This window comes from Monoraphidium neglectum (assembly GCF_000611645.1).
Source record: "Monoraphidium neglectum strain SAG 48.87 unplaced genomic scaffold scaffold01898, whole genome shotgun sequence".
Classification (NCBI taxonomy): Eukaryota; Viridiplantae; Chlorophyta; class Chlorophyceae; order Sphaeropleales; family Selenastraceae; genus Monoraphidium; species Monoraphidium neglectum.
Window position 1 is genome coordinate 1 of NW_014011730.1, and position 11,418 is coordinate 11,418.

The window sequence follows — 11,418 nt, forward strand, 5'->3', positions numbered from 1 at the left end:
CCCACACACAAACCCCTCGACCCACCAGCATGGCGCATGATCTCGTTCCTGGAGCAGACCCTGACCCAGGACGGGATCATATTCGATGTCGTGGTGTTCGACTCGGCGGCATCGCCGCGCCTCGACCTCAAGTCCGTCTTTTGGAACGCCGACGGCTCTGGCAAGTACCGCGGCTATTACATGTGAGCAGCGCGTGCGAGCCGGGTGCCTGCGGGGCGCGCGAGCAGACACGAACACGTGTGCCGCTCCTGCGAGCCGGCGGCGCCGCGTCTGACGCGGGCGGCGGTGCGTCTGCAAGCGGTTGGGGGATGGCGGCGATGGAGCGGGGGACCTTTCCCACGAAAGCAGGGAGGGGGGGGGGCTGCGCAGCGCGGCCGTCCATCGGCGGCGCCCGTGTGCTCTTGGCTCGCCCTCTTCTGGACGGTGCATCCCATCCGCTACACCACCCAGTTTCCCGCACCCAACCCCTCTGCATCACCGCCCAACCCTGGCGCCCCCCCTTGCGCCAAAGGTACCCCAACCTCGAGGCCATCGGCGACCTGACTAAGGCCGAGGTTCTCACGATCTGGGACTACCAAGCCAAGACAGGCGTCCGCAGCGCCAAGTTTGGCGTCTGGGTCACCACCCTGGGGTTCTACCCCAAATTCGACGCGTCTGGCAGCCAGGAGCTGGGCATGCAGTTTACGCCCGTTGCGCCCCTTGGCACGTCCGATGTTCCAGTCACCGCGGCGCTGACCGCCAAGGGGCTCTGGAGGTGAGAGGCCGGAACGCGTGCGCGCACGCTTCATCTGCTTTGCCACCTGTTTCGAGCCCGTGGCCGCAGCGTTGTGCTGCCTCTTTTTTTGCGCCTTCTGGCAGCCGACTCGTTCTGTCTTGCATGCTTCATCCCGCTCCACAAGCACGCACACACCCACTCACCCCGCCCACAAACACACACACTCTCTCTCTCTCTCTCACACACACACCCACACACCCACACACCCGCACGCACCTCCCCTCCCCCAGGACCCCCGGCGACGCCGCCCAGCCCCTGACCACCTGCGCCATCTGGGCCAACGACTTTGCCCTCACCGGCATCGCTCCGGGCTGCAAGCCCACGCCCATGGTCACCCTGAACGCCGACCCGACCCTCGGCACCGCGTTCGCCGTGCCGAGCATCACCGGGGTCACCGTCGCGTGAGCTTCGCGCGTCCGAGGACGCGGGCGGGGGCAAACGTAGAGATGGGCACAAAGGGTGAAACAGCAGGATTTGCACGACCTGCCTTGTAAGTGTGAACCCTTGAAGGCCTTGGCATGTGCGTGCCGCCGGCTCTTGTCACCCTAGTCGAACGCACCGCACCTCAACCGCCGACCCCCCAACGCCCCGATCGCTGTGACACAGGTACGACGACGGCCGCGAGACGATGGGTTTCGTGCACGACTGCGCCGCGTGGAGCCCGACCTGCCTCACGCTCGCGCACGTCGCGGCCGACTGGATGCGCAACGCGCCCAATGTGACCGTCGACGCGTCCACGGTGCCCGTAAAGCCGCCGGCGAAGAACGTGGTGATGGACCACCGCGTTCTCGTGCTGACCGTGCCAGGTGCGGTGCTGTGGTGGTTGCATTATTACCGTTCATCATTGGCAGCGGCATTATTACCGTTCATCATTGGCAGCGGCAGCAGCAGGAGCAGCGGCAGCAGCAGGAGCAGCGGCAGCAGCTGGAGCAGCGGCAGCAGCAGCAGCGGCCGCTCGCCTCCCCCCTAAGCACGGCGTCCGGCTGCTGCTTAGTCACCCCCCCTTGCCCTCCCTCCTGAGTGGTATCAACAGTCTTTGATTTTGCGAGACTATACCTCTCCCTCCCCCCCATACACAAACACACGCGCATCGACCGCCGCCCAACGACATGCTGCCCCGGCCCCCCCAGGCTTCACTGCTACTGACTTCCTGGAACGCACCCTCCGAGCCTACGGCACCCCCTACGACCTCTACCGCTTCGACAAGGACGCGTCGCCGCGGCTGGACCTGCAGTGGCTGCTCTGGAACGCGGACGGCAGCGGCAAATACAGCAGCTACATCATGTGAGGCCGGCCAACCCCTTTCCTGTTCCCATGTTCCTGCATGTATGGTTTTCGCCGCCGTCGCACCCTCGCCGCGGCACAAACGCGGCGGCTGCCCCATCTGTTGGTCGAATGAAACAAGCGCGACTGTCGAGCCCGCTCTGTCCGATTGCCGGCCTGCTAATCACCACCCGCCCACCTGCCGTCCCCCCTGCCCCAACCGCCAGGTACCCCAACCTCGAGGCCCTGGGTCACTTGACTAAGGCCGAGGTGGCCATCGTCTGGGACTACCAGAAGAAAACGGGAGCTCGCAGCGTGAAGTTTGCCGCCTGGCCCTCCAACGTCGGTTGGGAGCCCAACTTCTCGGGCTGCTCGGCCAACGCCGGGACGATGACGTTCACGGCGGCGGCGCCGTTTGGCATCTCTGGCGTGCGCGCGGGCGCCCAGCTGAGCACGGCGGGGCTCTACAGGTGCGTGGCCGCCCCTGCCGCCGCTGTGCGGGCGCGGGGGCGCAGCGCACGACATCGGGAAGCGTCCGGGGACTGGTGGCCGGGCGGTCGGGGCAGGGGCTCTTTTGGGCGCGGCGGGCGCTTTGGGCCCGTAGCGGCTTTGGGTGCGGCGCGAACAAGGGGCCCCCTCTCCGGCACCGCCGCAGCCCCGCCTCGCCGCCGCCGTCCTTTGCAGGCAGGCAATACCTCTCATTTGCAAATCACGCGCCCGTTGCCTTCGCCGCCGCTGACCGGCCCCCCCGTCTGCCCCCTAGCCGGCACGCCCCGTCCCACCTCCCCACCCGCACCTCAACCCCCACCATAATCCCCCGCAGGTGCCCGGGCCTCAAGACCAACGGCCCCCTCCCCACCTGCGGCATGTGGGCCTCCGATTTCAGCGACACCGGCATCGTGCCCGCCTGCACGGCCACGTCGATCCTGGAGGTCCCAGAGGGCGTCGTTGGCACCCTCGTCAAGTGAGCGGCCGGCAGGCCCACGGCAGCCCGAGTCCCGGCCGCCCACTCGCATGCGTTTGCTCTGCTCCACAGGCAAATGTGCAGTACATGATAACGCAGATGCCCCGCTGCCGTGATGAGAGCGCAGCATTCTCGCGATCAGCCTCCAGTCTTGGTTTTATAATGGCTGCTGACGCCACAACAGCCCCAGCAGCCTCGTCCAAGCTGGCCCTGACCCGCCAGCCGCCCTCGGCAGCCCACTTGTGCCCCCCAACTCATCCACCTGTACCCCCCCCTCAACGCTCTTCAACTGCATTAGGTATGGTGACGGCCGCGAGTCGATGGCGTTTGTGTTTGACTGCGCCACCTGGTCAACGGCCTGCTCCCTGATTAGTCACGTGGTGGTGGCCTGGATGAATCAGAACATCATCCCGGGGCAGCGGCGCTCCCTGCTGACTGTGCAGGTGAGGGGTTCCGTGATGTTGGTGTTGTTGTGTGTTTGTGTGAACTGTGTCTGTGCACATGTGTCGCTTTCATGGCAGCAAGGGCTGCGCCCTGCAAGGCTTGGATGCGAGCGAAGCCGAGGGTAGTGCACCGCCGGCAATCTCGCATGCGGGGCGCCCAGACGTGCGCGTCCGGTCCGACGGCCTGCCGCCCGCGGCGGTCGCCCGTGCGTTCCGTCCCGCGCCCGATGCTCAGCGGGCCGACGCCCTCTCATGCATGGTGCATCGCCCACAAGGCCCCCTTGCTCCCCTTCGCCCTGTGCTCTTTGTCTCTGCCGTTCGCCCTGTTGCTGAAGCGTGTGGCGCGCTCACCCATTTTCCCCTCCACCCCCAGATGGACGACTTCTTCCTGTCCACCGCGTGCACGTCGTGCCCCCTGAAGCCCGACGGCACTGTGTCTGAGTCGTACCAGGCCAGCGTCGCTGACATGAGGTCTCAGGTGGGGGGTTTGAGGGGTTTGGGGGTCAGGTTCGGGGCAGACGGGGTACGCGGCAGTTTCGCAGGGAAGACTGGGGTGGAGGCGGCGGCGCGGGGGAGGGTGGCGGACACGCTTGATCCTGGAAGAGGGGGGCCGAATGCGGCGCCCCCGCCGCAATGGACCCCGCAGTTGCATTTTCAGGACCTCACAGTCGCCCTTGCCTTGCCTTGCCTCGCGCCCCCCACCCCCCGAAACGAACGGCTGTGCCCAGATCGCCTTCCAGGAGGTCACTGTGAAGTCGTGGCCCAACACGCCGCCCGGCACTGACATCAGGTGCGCCTGAGAGCGCGCGCCCTGGACCAGGCGCCGCCGCGGTCGCGGCCGCGACGCAGCGGCGCCGGGCTGCGCCGGCGGCCGCTACCTATGCGCACGGGCGCCAGGCGGCTGTATCGTTTTCAGCGGCGCTGCGAGAGCGCGCCTTGCGAGCGCCTCCTCTTATCAAGCGGGTGGGGGTCAATCTGTTTAAGGTCCCGGATCACCAACCCCCCCCTCTCTCCCTCCCTGCTCCCTGCCCCGCCCGCCGGGCAGGCTTGACCTGCCGTACAACGGGAACGGCGTACTGGAGACGGCCTACAACAACGGCGTCAACTCGGGCTACCTCACGGTCCCGGACGGCGGTGCGCGACGCGCCAGCGCAGCCGCCTCGGACGCCGCGTGCTGGCCTATTGACAGAATGCAGCACCCCCGGGCGCCCGATGGAGGCCCTCCTCCTCGTCCCCCCTCCCTCCCCAACTCCGTTCACTCAAGCTCACTTGCCCTCCCCCGTCAAACTTCCCGCTGCCGCCGCCGCCGCAGGCTGCGCGGACAACGACATGTACTCGCAGCTGGGCTGCAACTGCTGGGCCGTCGGCTGGCAGAACTGCCCGGCCTCCGCCCCCGAGTACTGCCGCACTTGCACAAAGGACAGGCCGAAACCTCTGGGCACCGGCGCCGACCGAGTGCCGCCCCTCACGGTGGGCGCCCCTGCGCCGCCCTGTCCTGCCTTTTTGGCATCGCCTTGTCGTGCCGTGAGGACCCTAACGGCACCCTTTTGCCCCGCATGCGCGCACATGCACCACTTTGAGCCAATTTAGCGGTACGCACACTCACACACACACACACACACACACACACACACACACACACACACACACTCTCTCTCCCTGACAAAAACGGACGCACACACAACACACTTGCGCACACATACACACACACTCTCTCTCGTTTGAATGACCCCCAACTCCTCAACCGCAGAGCCTCCCAAACGGCTGGCCCAAGGCGATCCTCAGCGGTGACCCGCGCGCCGTTGCCATCATGGCTGATGTGGATGGCTCAGGCATCACCAACAAGTTCTTCTGGTCCCACCACACCTTCACCCACGAGGTAGGCACTTGTTGCCAGTCCTGGTGGCTGGCTTCGGCTGCTCACGCACGGGGCGTGCTCGCGCGCAGCGACGCCTGGGGCGCGCCATGACGGTCGGGCTTGATCCCCCTCTCGCACGTGCGGGATTGGGTTCGAGGTGTCGCGCAAGGCCGGTGCCCCGTGGGTGCCGGTGCGCGGCCTCTGCAGCAGCCACGGCGGCCCCCATGGCGCGGCAGGCGCTCGCTGCGGGTCCTGACCCGAAGTGCCCTCGGCCGCGGCGGCACTGCCCTCGGCACGCCTTGCAACTACCTATAACAGAGCGGCTCGCCCTCTGACCTGAGAACCTGCGATATGCCGCCCCTACTCCTCTGCAGAACCTCGACAACGCCACCGTGTACGACGCGGCGCAGCAAGTCCGCCTCGGAAACCTCATAGCCTCCTCGGTGGGTGCCTGCCCTTGCGCCGCGCCACGCCTGCTCAGTGGCGTGGCGCCGCGGAGCTGTTGAAGCCCAACACATCAATCAATGCACTGGGCCCCACACGCTGCACGGCATGCTCAAGCGACGTGCTGCGGAGGCTGGAGCTGCCCAGCGTGCGTTTGGAGCCGCTTGGGAGCCGAGGCTGGCTCCTCACCAGACCGCAGGCGGCCCTTGACACGTGCAACGCCTCAGACCCCTCAACCTAGAACACCCTGATCAGACCCCCAGATACCTCAAGCCCTCGAACTTTGCAGCCTTCACCAACCCCCAACCTCGGAACCATCAACCCCCAGGCGCACCTCAACCTGGCCAGCAAGCCCACCTTCAGCAGCAAGTGTATGGTGACGCCGCAGATCAGCGGCCTCGTCAATGGTGACGCGCTGTCAGGCCTCAAGTCCCAGGGCATCGAGTGCACCACGGGCGACAACACGTGGGCGCACCTCAGGAACCTGGCCAACCCTTACCAGATGCTCTATTCCAATGTGGTGAGCGGGAAGTTCACGGCGCGAGGTCCGGGCTGAAGTTCCCTGGGAAGCAATGGCATACCCAATTGGAGGGGTCTGCCTGCACCGCGAAAAAGACCACGCTCGTGCGCACACGATTGCTTGCTTGCTTGCTGTTGTGGCCGCGCCGTGCAATCGTCCTCCGAATCTCGCGCTGCAGTGCCCTCTCCCCATCCCCTGCCCCCACCCCCACCAAATGCCCTGCGCGCCTGCAAACCTGACGCCTACCACTTGTTTCTGCGCGCGCAGGAGAAGAATGGGTACGATGGTTTCGCCTTCCTGCCCCGCTTTGCCACTGGTGAGCGCCCCCTCTCTCCCCTCCCCCCGGCGCGTCGTTCTTGTTATTCACCCAGCCTCCCGGCACGCCTGTGCTGAGGTGTGTTGAGATCTCGGCCTGGCACACACAAACCGAGCCTCTTGTGCGCCGGCGTGCACCCTTGTCCTTTGCTCCTCCAAGCCCGTCCCAACGGCGTCTGCCGGCGCAGCGACAAATGCCCGGTTTTCGGGTCTACAGTAATACGCGGTCGCATCCACGTCATCACGCGCCATGCGGCCCCCCGACTGCCCGCGAATCGCACCTCCTCATCACCACTGCAAGTTTCGTTACGCAAATCCATGCCGCATCCCCTCTGCCCCCCAACCCCCACCTGCCCCCAACAGAAATCTACTTCAACTGCTCCACCGCGGCACACATCGAGAGCGTCTACAACACGCTGTACCAGAGCTATTACGGCGCCTACTCCACCATCGACGACATTGTGAAGCGCGAGGCAGTGCGCGTCGTGAGGGAGGGGCTGCTGGCGATGCGGCACGACCCCTACATGATGCACCAGGCCAACATGGTGGTTGACTCCACGGGGTGGGTGAAGGTTGTGTGTGCACGTGAGTGTGTGTATATTGTGTGTGTGTGCGTGTGTGTGTGCGCGTGCGTGCATGCGTGTGTGTGTGTGTGTGTGTGTGAGGTTGGAACGCAGAGTCTGAGTCGTGCCGCCAACCGCCCTGCCCCCGAGCGCCTGCTGCCCAAACAGCGTCCAGCGCACCCCAATTGCTCCCTGCACATGTTGACACCCCCCCTCCTGCGCTCACATCCATACCGCACGCCCAACTCTCACCTGCACTCCCGCCTCCGGCAAACCCCCCGCCCCCGTCGCCGCCTGCAGGCAGAGCCTGGTGTCGCGCTGGCTCAAGGCCGTGCTCACAGAGTTCCACTCGGTGGTCAACTGGCCTGTGCAGTCAAAGAAGCTCGACGACCTCTACGCCATCTTCAAGGAGCGCGAGGCGCGCGACGCGTGCAAGCTCTCATACAGGTGTGCTCTCCCGCCTCTCTGACTCAGCGAGCTGATGAGGGCCGGCGAGGCTGGAGAGGCTGTGGGGCCTCTGGCGCGGAGCGTCGCGCAATGGCCTGGGCTCTGCGGGCAGTCGGCGTAGCCCACTTCCTCCTCTTCCACCTCTCTTCCAGACACCCCTACTGCCCCTTGTCCTGCATAGCCCACCCTGCAACGCAATCGCCCCCTTCCCGCCTTTGACCAGGCTGGAGGTTACCCCGGACAAGAAGGTGAAGACTGTCACCGTCTCCAGCGGCGGCGGCGCCTGCACCGCTCCGCTGACCACGCCGCCGGGCACGACCGCCGACCAGGGCACCTTCGAGGCGGTCGGCGCCGACGCGCCGACTCTCAAGGTGCCCCTCGCCGCGGGCGGGTCGGCTTCATTCAGCGTCGGCGGGCTTTCATGGAGCCTGCCGTGAGGCAAAGGGCTTTGATGCTGTCGCCCCCTGCCAAGGAATTTGGGAATTTGAAAGGAGGTGGCCCCAGATGGTGCGTGCAGGCCTGCGCACGCGGTGGCAGGCCCCTCGGGGCACCAGACTGGCAGCGGCGGCCGCGCGCGAAAAACAGCATCTTGTTGCGGCCATTCATCTGCGCGGATCCTTCATGATACATATGTGTGCTGTTCTATGTGAATGATATGCATGCGGCCGGCTGAGACGCCAACCGCTCGCTTAGCCCTGACAAACGGGGCCCGGCCAAGCCACAGCCACGTATATATGAGTCTACAAACCCACACTTTTTTGTGTCTGTGTATGGAGCGCCAGCACCACATGGTGATGCGTGGCGCCCGCGGCGGCCCCAGCCGCCAGCTGTCCCGCCTCTGTGCATGGCGGGCCGGCATGGGCAACCTCACGGCCCTGAGGGCCCTCACTCAAGGCGTCTTGCAAGGGGGCGCCCTCGCCACGCGCCGCGCCTCGCGGCGTGCCCCCCGCCGCCTCATCGCGGCAATCAGGCCGGCACCTGTGCCAGGCGTTCACACGCAATGCAGGCCTTTCTGGGTATCCGTTGGTGCATCGCGTTGCACCCCCATCCACACGCCTCCAGCTCCTGGCCACCGCCCGAGAGCTCCCTTTGATTCACCCCTGGGCGCCGCCCACCGCCTGGGGCCCGCAGCGCCGCCACTTTTGCGCGCGAGGCGGGCATGCATGCATCCCTCGGGGGCGCCCTGGAGCACCGCACTGTGGAGGTGTGCATCCAAGCGGCCTTCGGGCGCGCCCCGCATTTAAAGCGCGCGCCTTCGGGCGCGCAGCTTGAGCGCTGCCAACGAGCATATGGTGTGTCCGGCCTGCCTGCAGGCGCGACGCCGGGCGTCGTTCGCCCTGATATCACTTGTCTATTACCGCGAGCGCGCTGCCGGGCATGCCGCCTGCGGGCTCTCGCATCCATGCAGGCGCGCTACGCGCCTAGCCCCGAACTCCCGCGGGCAAAAGGCGGCACCTGCCATGCGGGTCCTGCGCTGCGGGGCCCCGTGCTCACACTCCTGCCGCGCATGGGTACGACTCCTGGCCCAGGCTTCGGCGAGGGACCAAACATCCGTGAATTGCCATCAGAACTGACGAAAACGAGGGTGGGGCCTCATTTCGTACATCCCCCCCGCGCGCGCGCCTACATCACAAGCGTGCGCAGCACCACACTGAGCTTTGCATGCATACGGCATCCCCGCACACCAGAATTGCTTCCACGGTTGGCTGACGTGGCGCCTCGCTCTGGCGGCTTCTGGTCGCCCCACTCCTGCCTTGGATGTCTCTGTTTGGAGGGAGGCACTCGTTCCAATGTCCGCCCGCCGCGGCCGCAGCCCCTGGCGGGCTGGTGAGTGCCCGCCCGCGCCCGTGCGGCTGCCAGTTGCCGCAAGGGGCGCGCGCCGGGGGCCGCGGCGGGGCGGCCGGGGTGGCAGGCAGACAGCTCGCAGCCCCGCTTGCAAACTCACGCCTCTTTTAGCGCCCCCGCGACCGCCTTTGATCGCTCCTGGCAGATCGCACATCGCCTTGGGGCCTTTCTTGGCCGCCCAGGCGTACTGCAAGCCATGGGTCTGAAAATCTGGCAGGGTCCCCTGTCTTCTTTGCCGTACCACTTGATGTATTCTTGGCTGACTTGGCATGCCTGTGGGTTGGGGGGATTGCATTCTGCGGTTTCGTGGGAGGCAGGTTTGAGGGGCAGGCGGTACTGTTGGTCACGCATTTGCTTGTGATCCAAACGGCGTGGGCATGGTAAATACTTGTGTGAAGGTCAACACCCCGTCAAACCTGCTTCCTGGCAGCGGATCTGAGGAGAACAGCGGCAGAGGCAGTGCAAGTGGCCGAGGTGGAGCGAACAGCGCACCGCGAGCGCCTGGGGTGCCAGGCCACAGACTCCTGCAGTGCGAGCTTAAAGAGGGCAGCCAACGCCTGCATTGCTGGGCGGCTGCTGCCTTACATGTACAAAAACGCAGGGGCTGCACGCGGGGCAGTGGGCTATGGCAAGAAGGAATCCCCAGAAACGGGCCAGCTTTGCAGGGTGTGTGGTGGTGGGAGCACAGCACGGAGCAGGCAGGAGTCGCAGTTATCATAAACTGGCGGCGCAAGCCTCTTGCGGCAGCTGTGACAGGGTTCTGATCCGCTTCAGCGCAGTCATAGTCTGGCTTTGTTCTGACAGGCAAAAGGGTGGACGCCTGCGATTAAGATATAGCTCACCTACTGGTGATGTTCGTTCAGGGGACAGCCATTTGCTGCACCGCACTGTGGAACCCGTTGCGAGCCTGTCTGTGTGCGAGGCCCGTTCTCGGTCCGGTGCCGAATGCCGCCGTCCCCATGACTTCTAAGAAGTCTCTTGACAGCATTCTGGCCTTCGAGCGGGCGTTTGCATATTTATAAAAGGAGTTTTGGTTTTTACTTCAGTGTCACAGGCTGAGTTCTCAGGCTGGAAAGCTGGAGGAGTGCGAATTCTGAGTTTCGCCAAGAGGCCTTTCCCACACACCTTACACGCCAGTCACGCGTTAGCCTCAGTTGCATCCTTTCCATTTTGAGGCTTATACCTCTTTTCGCGTGTGTTCACCCCCCCTCGTGTGACCCCAGCACCGTCTCCCGGGGCAGAGGCACCATGGTTCGAGTCCTGCTCCTCGCGCTCTGCGCAGCGGTCCTGGCGCAATCGGTACTAGCTGATGGAGGCAACCTGGGATCCGTGCTCATGAGGTGTGCGGCCGCGCATCGCTGCGAAATCCGGGGCCGGCACACGCGCCCCGCCCGCCGCGGCCCCCTCGCGCCCCCGGCACCCGCCACTTGCCTCCGCCCAACGTCCCCTGCCCTCGCCTCCCGACTCCTAGGGCCAAGAAGGACCCGGATAATTGCGGCAGCCTCGACAACCCCTGCTGCCTTCGCCGGAAGGGCGGCAGGTGCAAGGGGCAGGGCCTCGAGTGCGCCCCTGTCGCCGGCGGCAACCTCCGCTGCCGCGCGTGCGGGTCGCAGGGCGCCTGGGCGTGCGCAGGTGGGCCACGGGCAGGGCAGCCTGGTATTGGGGAGGGGAGGAGTGCAGGCACAATCGTGCGGCTGGATGCAGGCGGCTGGGCAGCAGGGCGGTCAGTAGCAATTTGAGGCCGTGCGTGTGCGGGCCTTGCACTCGTTGTGGAGTGTGTGCATGCGCGTGCATGCGCGTGTGCGTGCGCGCACGTGCGCGCGCGTGTGTGTGTGTGTGCGTGCGCGCACGCGCGTGCGTGTGCATGTGCGTGCACAAGCGCACACGCGCGCACGTGCACCGATTCCCGCCACTTTGAAACGAGCACATGGAAGGGACCCCCCTCATCCCCCTGCCCCCGTTCCCACGCCCGCCACCGCCC

The 11,418-nt window shown here is 65.8% G+C and overlaps 1 protein-coding gene across 1 annotated transcript; it reads left to right on the forward strand.

Moving 5' to 3' along the window:
* Positions 1-36: 36 nt before the first annotated feature.
* On the forward strand, positions 37-8,029 carry MNEG_9328 (hypothetical protein; the record flags this gene model as incomplete). Its single annotated transcript, XM_014042200.1, has 19 exons — positions 37-182; positions 512-754; positions 1,006-1,176; positions 1,382-1,581; positions 1,906-2,059; positions 2,266-2,508; positions 2,862-3,002; positions 3,301-3,445; positions 3,819-3,923; positions 4,174-4,235; positions 4,491-4,579; positions 4,758-4,915; positions 5,196-5,324; positions 5,678-5,746; positions 6,076-6,267; positions 6,535-6,583; positions 6,946-7,144; positions 7,446-7,592; positions 7,816-8,029. The coding sequence occupies 19 exons, from the start codon at positions 37-39 to the stop codon at positions 8,027-8,029; spliced, it is 2,856 nt and encodes a 951-aa protein (XP_013897654.1).
* Positions 8,030-11,418: the final 3,389 nt, after the last annotated feature.